The 10,421-nt window shown below is 16.4% G+C and overlaps 1 protein-coding gene across 1 annotated transcript; it reads right to left on the minus strand.

Annotated features, from left to right (window-relative positions):
* Window positions 1-194: 194 nt before the first annotated feature.
* On the minus strand, window positions 195-8,879 carry PGAL8A_00044100 (conserved Plasmodium protein, unknown function; the record flags this gene model as incomplete). The annotated part of the gene is made up of 1 exon (XM_028674457.1): window positions 195-8,879. One exon carries the CDS (start codon window positions 8,877-8,879, stop codon window positions 195-197), a length of 8,685 nt encoding a protein of 2,894 aa, XP_028530807.1.
* Between the last annotated feature and the right edge of the window lie 1,542 nt (window positions 8,880-10,421).

A 10,421-nucleotide genomic window follows, 5' to 3' on the forward strand; every position in this document is an offset into this window, starting at 1 on the left:
ATTTTTTTTTTTTTTTTTTTTTTTTTTTTTTAGAATATAAAAATTTATACAGTCCCTATAAATAATTCAATTTTTTCATATGAAAAATAAAAAAAAATGTTGAATTTTATTTAAAAAAAAAAAAAAAAACAAAAATGTATGTTTGCCTTTATTAAAAAAAAATTTTTTTTTTTTTTAAAGAATAATAAATTGTATTATTCGTATTTAGTTTTGTAATTTTCGAAAAGAGAATTTATTGCATTATTTATTAAATGATTTTTATTATCAGCATAAAAAAATTCAGAGTTGCTCAATATGAAACTCTTAGAAAAAAACATAAAAAATAAATTTAAATTCTTAAAAAAAGTCTGAAATAAATAAAATTGGTCATTTATATGATTCATACAACAATTTTTATGAAGAATGAATTTTTTATTATACATATCTTTTTTAAATATCATCCTTTTAATATTTTTGTTCATAAAACAAATATTAGCTATAAATAACTCATAATTATTAACACAGAAATTTCTATTATTTAAATAATTCAATATACTGTTATCATATAATAAATTTTTTTTTTTTTTTTTTTGCTTTTGTACAAATAAGAATTTTTCAACGTCCTTTTTCGTGGTAGAATTTGATGAAGAACTATCTGAATCATTACTAGTTGTTTTTTGTTTTTTATCAGTTGTTTCATTGAATAATTCATTAAAGCTATTCGACAAAATATTTTTATTTAAATTTAATTCAAAAAATGTAAAAATGTCCTTCATAAATATAGGAACACTCAAATATTTTGAAAATAGTTCATGCATATCTGAAATAAATGAGTTATCTTCAATGTTTTTATTAAAAAAATTACTGTTAAAATAAGAATTATCAATTAAATCCTGACTATCTGCATATTTCTTAATATTTTTATCATTTATACACACATCAGAGAATTTTATAAATAAATCGTGTTTTTCTTTTCTGTAGAAAAAGGAAAGCAATTTATTATATTTTTTTCTTAAACTTGTATTTTTTTCACTTTTATTTATTAAATAATATATTCCTAGTTTTTTTAGAAAAAAAAAATCTTCTTTTAAAAATATTTCTTTTACTAAATTATCTTCTTTTAATAATTTATTTTTGTATTTTTGAAAAGAATTTCTCATTTTTGTTCTTATGAACTCTTCTTCAATAATAAAAAACATTTTTGAATTCATGCATTCCTTTATATTTTTACTTATTTTTGTATCTCCATTTGTAATATTTTTGTTATATGAATCACTTTTTTTATTTAAAACCTCATATATATCTTCATTATTTTTTTTTTTTTCATGATTATAACATTCTGAGTCAGTATAAGTATTTGATTCTATATTTGTTAAAATTATTTTTAAGTTGTCAATTAATTCATTACTAACATAAAAATCGTATAGAACATTTTTTATAAAAAAAGAAAAGTTACTGCTTTTCATTGAAAAATAAACAAATGAAGTAATAATTATATATAAGTAATCTTTATTTATATTAATTAGATTATACATTGATAATAAATTATCAAGTATTTTACATTTTCCATCAAAATGACTATAAATATATGATAAATATATGCATTCCCTTATCAAAAAGGTATTTTGAAAATATTCGGTTAATTGATTATAATTAAATTTTAATGTGAGAACTTTTTCATCTTTTCTATATTCTTCGTGAACATAATAAAAATTTTGTAAATTTTCTTTAAAAGTAAAATTATATTTAAATGATTGAAATAACATTCTATTTTTAATAAAATTTAATTTTTTAAAACTTTCCTTTAATTTTAATGTAATATAACCCTGGATGAGAATTGGAAAAAATTTTATCATTTCATCAATATTTATTTCACTATCTAATTTTTCTTTAATTATAATTTTAAATAAATATAATAAATAATCAGCTATACACATCATAACATTTAGAGGAATATCTAAATAAATAAGTTTATAATTACTTGCTATCCTATCTTGCTTTCTTACATGATCATTATTTCCATCAATAATTGTATTTTTTGTTTTACTGATGTTTAATTTTTCCTTATTTGTATCATCTTCAAATAGCTTCAAGCAGTCACTTTTCATATTTTCACATAACGATTCTTCTTCCTTTATTTCTGTTGTATTTTCATATAATGAATAATGATTATAATAATTTTCTTTATATACGGTTAAAACTGTTTCATTAAATACTGTAATAAATGAAAATTTTATATAAGAAAATAAATCAAAATAATTATTTCTTTCTTTTTTTACACTTTTATATATTTTTTTTAATAAAATTTTTAGAATAGATATAGCATATATCCATAATGAAGTGTCTTCATGAAATAAAGGAGCCTTTTTCAGAATATTTAGAAAAAGAAACTTAATTTCTTCTTTTTTAATTTTTTTAAAATTTGTTATGCTTTTAATATACATATATTTCTCATATGTACTGAATTCATGAAAGTAATTACTAAAATTACAAAATATATTACTATAGGAATTATTAAATTCACTAAATATTGAAAAATAATCAAATATAATAATTCTACAATTATATAACACTTGTAAATTTTTTATAATGTTTTTATAAATATTATAATATTGTTTTATATCATTTTTATTTTCCATAATATTTAATATTAAATCCAAAATAATATATAGAATTTTTATAAATTTGCATATATAAGAATATATATTAAAAATGTTATTTTTTATTTCTACATCAAGTTTAATATAATTTATTAATTTCATTGTTTTCAAAAAGTTATTTAAATGATCATATAATTCATTACAAAAAAAATTCATGTAAAATGTTTTATTTTTTTTGTTATCATCTAATATAATCAATTTAATTTCTTCATATTCTTTTTCATTCATAGTTAGATTTTCATGTATATCTAAAATTTTGCTAGTTTTCAAAAAGTTTTTTAAATAATTTTCAATAGTTAATATGTAAGAATACAAATAATATAGCATATGTTTTTTATTTAAATTTTCAATATTAATTAAAGAACAATTTAATTCTTCATAATATTTATAACAAAATAAGTAGATAAAAACTAAAATGATACTATGATCATTTATTATAATATCATTTTTTAATTTATAATTATTATTTTTATAAATAAATAAATTTTTATCATCTAATGAAATATTCTCAATCTTATTTATATTTTTAGATATAATATAATTCTCACTATCTGATTCATCAGCTAAAATATTATTTGTTACATTTATGCTTTTCTTTATTTCAAAATCTTTTTTTATATATCTATTTATAAATAAAATAATCATGTTACTATAATCATTAGTATCAAAATAATCAGAATAGATAAATTCACCAAAATTTTTTACACCTATTAAGCTAGTGTATGAAATCAAACTAATATTTTTATCTTCCAATTCTTCAAAATATCTTACAATAATTTTATTTAAATTATGTATAACAAATTTGAGTGACTTCTTTAAGTTATTACTTATATTACAATCTTCATATATAAAACAATTAAAACTTTTTCTATAATAGAACGTTAAGAAATTATAAAAACAACATAATGAATATAATATGTATTTCGAATCAAATATAATTAGATTTTTATTTATATTTTCTATTATAATTTGTAATTTATTTATTATTTCATATATATCTATAATTTTCTTAATATATAAATACATCATAATATTAATTAAACTAATAATAACATCGTTTATATTTACTTCCAATATATTTATTATAGTATTATATATATTTCCAATTATTTCATCAAATTTTCTATTGTTATAATGTTTATATAAGTAAAAACATAAATTGCTTAGAGAAATAAAAAAAAAGAAATAGTCATAAGAGTAAAATTTCTTTTTATTTTCATAGCTACAATTTTCCATACACATATCATTATTTAAGTTTTTTTCATTATTTTGATTTTTTTTTTCTAAACATTCTAACGAAGAAGATAATTGTACTTCATCATATTTTAATATGTATTCTAAATAATTTTTATGGCTCATCAAAACTGTAATAATATCATTATAACTCATATTTGTATAATAACAACATGAACTTAAACAAAATAAAAGTATATTTTTAATACTTTGATCTTGTATTTCATTAAAGAGTTCCATTAAATAATTATAAAAATTGGGTATTTGAGAAACGTTAATATGTATATAATTTAAACAAAGAAAAATGATAATCATTTCATTTTTGTTGATAAGTAAGTTTTCTTTGTCTTTCATATAAGTATCAATTTTTTCATAAAAAAAATTTAATATTTCATTTATATCACTGTTATGTTTACATAATATGCTTAATAATGGATAAAATACATATATGTTTAAATTCTCACTTTTAATCAATATTTTAATCTTTTCATATATATTATTGCAAATAATCTCATAATATGCATTTAAATTTTTATTTACACTATATTTTCTTGATTTCTGTTTGTCATTTTCTTTCATTATCTTTTCGTTTTCTTTTTCATTTATATTACCTTTATGTCCATTTTCACTTTTTTTGATTTTTGTTTTTTTATCTTCCTTATCATATAAATTCAAATTATTATTGATATTCTTAAATTCCAAAATAAATTCTTCATTTTCTTCGGCTTTTTTTTTTAGTTTTTGAAAAAAAAAATCTAATATATAAAAAAATAATGAAATATAATGAAAATTAAAGAAATACAAATTTTTAAAAATAAAAATTATTTCCTCAATATTTTGAAATTTTTCAGTAAAAAGTAATTTGAAGTAATAATTAAAATTAGAATTTTTATCATTTTTAATATTCGTATTAAATAACTTATAAAATACTCTTATTAAATGATCATTTTTGCTTGTATTAATATTTCTTAAATGAAATAAAGGAATATCGTTTATTTCATCTTTAAGAATTATTTTTTGAAAATTTTCATATATATTATATGGTTTGCATTTCAAAAATGATTCATATACAAAGGTTTTATCAAAATATATATTCATTAAATCTTTTTTATCATATATGTTTAACTCATAAGAAGTTATATTTTCATTTTTTTCATTTAAATTTTCATAATTTATATTTGTTTTTTCTTCATTAATATTAAAGCTTTTATAATATATTGGATATATTGTAGATATAACGTTAACGATTTCTTCTAATATTCTATTATTATTTAAACTTATTAATTTTGTAAAATCTTTTAAAATATATTTTATTTTTGTATAATACAAAATATCATATTGTTCATTATATAATTTCTCCTTTTTATATAACAAATGGTTTATATAGAATCTTGTAAATATTAAAATAAAACAAAAGATATTAGTATTACAAATTCTAAATTCATTATATTCTTGCTTTAAAAAGTTTTTTTTTAATAAATTATAAATAATTTCGAATTCTACATATTTTTTCATGGATAAAATAATTAAAATTAGAATACATATTTTTATTATATTGTCTTCTAATTTATGATAAACATTATTATAAAGTACTTTATTTTTATATTTACTGAAACATTTATTTATTGATTTAATAATTATACTTACATAATTACTAACATTATAAAATCTACTAACTTTTAATAAAATTAATACATTTTTTAAATCAAAAAATAATGCAATATCTTCATTTAAACAATTAATAACTTTATTATTCATTTTATCACGTATTATTATTTTATTTTTCACTTCATTATCAATTTCATTTTCTAAATTCATTATATTTTCTATATAATTAAAATATTTACTTATTATATTTTCATTGCAATCAATTAATTTATCATAACTGTATAAAAGATATAATTTATTATAATTATTTTTATATTCAAAAGATACATTATTACCATATTTATTATTATCACCTACATTAGCATTGCTATTATTAATATTATCATTACTTTTTTCATTTTCATTACTATTATATTTGATACAACTTTCTTTAATATCATTATTTTTCATATTTAATAAAAAATATACACAATTATATACAATAGGTATATTGTTGTTGCTACTTCCTATCTTTGATAAAACATTTAAAATTAAACTTCTTAAAATAAATTCATAATGCATATTTTTTTCATACATACGATTGTTTACAAATTTTCTGGCTTTGAAATTTTTATTATCTATAGAGCAGTTGTCATATGTTAAATTGTATATAAATAATAAAGAAGGAATAAATTTTAACAGCTCCGATGAATTTATAAGGCAATAATAAGATATAAATTTAAAAACAAAAAATAAATTATATTCAAATAATGATAATATTAGTAAGTTAATATATATACAATTACATTTAGATATATATTCAGTTTTTAAATTGTCAAATGTGTTAATGCATAATTTTGTATTAGAATTTAAAAGTACATTAAATTCATAATTTACTCTTTCAACATTTATATAATGAAAATTATATTCATTTTGACATAATGTAAAAAAGCGAATTAAATAAATTAAATCAATATTTACATATACGTCATATATATAAAATAATATATTATTGAAACATAAAATATTTAATATTTCATCTTCACAAAAATTATCCACATCACTAATTAAATATTTAATTTCTTCTCTTATATTTTCTAAAACGTTATAGCCTCCTTTTATTTCTTTTTTTATTTGATTCATACATATTTTTTCTTTTGTTTTTAAATGATTTAAGAAGTGATTGTTATAATTTTTAAAGTATAATATCCATTTATTTTTTAATCTTGTTGATAATTTAATTATTTTATTATTAATACTATTAACATCATCATTTTTCTGATTCACATTATATTCAAGATTTATAGGTATTATTAAAAATAATAAAAGGGGAGATACATTAAATTCAAAAATATTAATTCCATATAAATCAGAATAATCTATTTTTTCTTCTTCGTAACTTTTTTTTTTATTTTCGCAATCACTACTTTTTATAAATGAACTTAATTCATTTACTTTTTTTTTTCCTGAAATTTCTTTAAAATTTTTATTATTTAACAAAGAAATTTCTTCATATGATACCATTAATTGCTCATCCTTCTTTACGTTATTTACTTTTATATTTTTTAAAATTTTCGGATATTCTTTATATATTAACTGTTTTTTGTAATAAATTTCTAATAAAATATCCAAAATTTTTAAAATATATATAATTGTTTTATTATTATCAATATTTAAATTATGAAATACTAATACAAATAAGAAAATTATAGTTTTTACAATATGATAGACTTTATTTTTTAATGAATACAAATTATTTTTCAATAAATATAAAAAATCTATAATTAACTTATCTATACATCCATTAATGTAACTTATATCACATATTTTTACTGCAAACATTAATAAAAATATAGCTAACTTTTTTCTTTTTTTAATTTCTTCTAAATTGTTAAAACTTTTCGTGTATTTATAATCATTATTCCACTGTCTTTCACTATCATTTATACTATTTTCTTTTTTTCCTTCATCATTATAATTTTTATCAATATCACTTTTATTATCAACATGTTCATCATCACCTTCATCTTCATCTTCATCCTCATCTTCATTTTCATCCTCATCCTCATTCTCACATTCATCTTCATTTTCATCCTCATCTTCATCCTCATCTTCATCCTCATCTTCATTTTCATCCTCATCCTCATCCTCATCCTCATTTTCATCCTCATCTTCATCCTCATCCTCATCCTCATCCTCACATTGATCTTCATTTTCATCTTCATCTTCATTAGCATCATTTTCTTCATTCTTATACATATCATTTTTATTTTCTTCTTCATTTTTTTTACATTTATATTGCTTTCTTTTTTTATATTCATTTTTTTCAATAAATGTAATATCTTTTGTACAATATTTATTATTTAACGACAATTTATCTGAAATAAATTTCATACATAATTCTAAATTATAAGTATTGTGTATATTTTTCAAATTTATAAGACAAAGTATAATAATATAATTATATAAAACCCTATTTTTATCAACGGCTTTATTATTTAAAAAAATATTATACACAGTTATTATTTCAAATTCATCACAGTAGCAAATTATTTCTTTAAAAATTTTTAAAATATTTCTAGTTATTTTATTTATATTTTTAACTTTCAATTTTCCCATATTCTTTAAAAAAATATAAAAAATATTTTTAACGAAATTTTTATTAATGAGAATCAATTTTTTTAATATGTTTAAATAATTTATTGATTGATTTTCTATTATATGATCCTTATGAGTTGTTTGTTGTTTTGTATGCATTAAATAACTTTTTTGAATTTGTTTTTTATGAAAATTTTTATTTTCTCCACATGTTTGATCATATTCCTTATCACTAATAAAAAGCTTAAAAATAGTTTCAATTAATATATTTAATATATCATCATGGTATATTATATGATTTATTTGATTTCTATTTTTTATATTATTTTGAGTATTTTTAATTTGAAAATCTGCATATATTTTATCTATCAAATAATTTATATTTACAGAATGATTCAGTATATTGTTACATATGTAATGAAATAGTATTTTCTTGGTATTTATAAATTCCCGATCATAATTATATATATTTTTCTTTTTCAAAGAAAAATAGTAAACATCTTCTTCATTTATTTTTTCTACATTTTTATTTTTAACATATACTTTAAATTGTTGTGAAAATTCTGATTTTTTGTTATTACCTGCATTTAAGTTTAATTCCTTTCCTTTTTTTAGTTTGTTATAATTAAATAGATAATTTTCATCATAACAATAACTATTTTGATCTAAGAATATATCTATAAGTTCTATAACTATATTATTTTCCTGTTTGCTAATATTCTTGTCAAGAGTATTTAAATTTTCAAGTAACAAATTTTCATTTTGAAAATACTTTACATTTTCAACAATTTTAATAATTTTTTTTTTTTGTTTTTCATTCATACTATATTATATTTTTATTCTCATAGAATATGTTATTATTGTATCATTTATTATTATTTATATTAAAGAAAAATTTTTCATTTCTCTTAAATTATTTTTTTACATAGAATTAATGTTTCCTTATTATCATAGCTATTTTTTTTTTTTTTTTCGTAATATTTTAAAAATATCCTTTATATATTTTTTTAATTTTTATAAAAAATGACTATAAAAATGTTTAAGGCTAATTACAAATAAATATATTACGTTTTTTAACTTTAAAAGATGTGATTATTAAAAAGAAAATCTTTATACAATTTGTAATTTTTTTTTTTTTTTTTTTTCTAATAATGAAGAGTGTTTTTTTATGCATGTTCTTTTATATTAAAAAATACTTTATTTTCGAACTCATTTTAATAATTTATATCTCAAATAAGAAAAGTATATGTAGTAATATTTTTTATCTATTTTAAATTATGTCCTCAATTTTGTTTCTTTAAATCATGAAAAAAGAAATATATAAAATTTTTATAGATATATACTTTAGTTTAATTTTTACTTATTAAATAAAATGATGTGTTTATTAAAATATAAAAATATGTTATATACCTTATTACTTATATTTAAAATCTAAAACTATTCAATTTATAATTTATGATGAAAAATAACATATATTTAAACATTTAGTTTTATAATTTTAGACTTTTTTTTTAAATAATTAGGTACTTTATAATTCTTTTGAAGTATTATTAATTTGCTTATAATTAAATAAAATTATTAACGAAAGAAATACAATTAAAAAAAAATGAAACTTCAACATTAAGTAGATAATTTCCTTTGTTATTCTCATATGGTTTTATAATTTTTCACAGTATCCTATGTGTGAAAATTTACACAGAGAGTTTCAAAATTTTTCTTATGTTTTACTCAAAATTTTCAAAGTAGAATAATATAAAAATTATGATATTTATATTTCCTTTCAAAAAAAAAAAAAAAAAAATAATAAGGAAAAAAGTGAAATTCTTTAAAAATTTTCGAAATTACGTTTTTATAAAAAAAAAAAAAAATGTTTAAATTTTGACAAAAAATTAGAGAATACCATATAATTAAAGAAAATAAAAGAAAATTGTATTTTATAATTAATTATTATATAATAATTTAATGCCTTTTTGTTTTTTTTTTTTTTTGTTATATATGTTAATACGTTTTATTACATTTTTATGTCTTTTTATGTAATATATAATATAATTTTTAAATATTAATTGAACAAATCTAAAGAAAACAAAAAAAATACCTTATGAAATAATTTTTCATTGATGTAATTTAAATAAGCTTCAATTAAAATTGCTAAAAAATCCGTAATATATTTAAAAATATTTTATAATAAAATTTTATATAAATACATATTTCTTTAAAAATAATAGAATTAAAAAATTATACTTATATGTAATGTGTAATTATTTTGTGCATTTTATTTTTAAAAAGTAATTTAGGTTTCTTTTAAAAATACTTATGTATTGTTTAACATTTTAACTTTTTAAGAAACAAATTTTTGTTTTGTTG

The sequence above is a fragment of the Plasmodium gallinaceum genome, assembly GCF_900005855.1.
Source record: "Plasmodium gallinaceum strain 8A genome assembly, contig: PGAL8A_v1_32, whole genome shotgun sequence".
NCBI classification, from domain to species: domain Eukaryota; phylum Apicomplexa; class Aconoidasida; order Haemosporida; family Plasmodiidae; genus Plasmodium; species Plasmodium gallinaceum.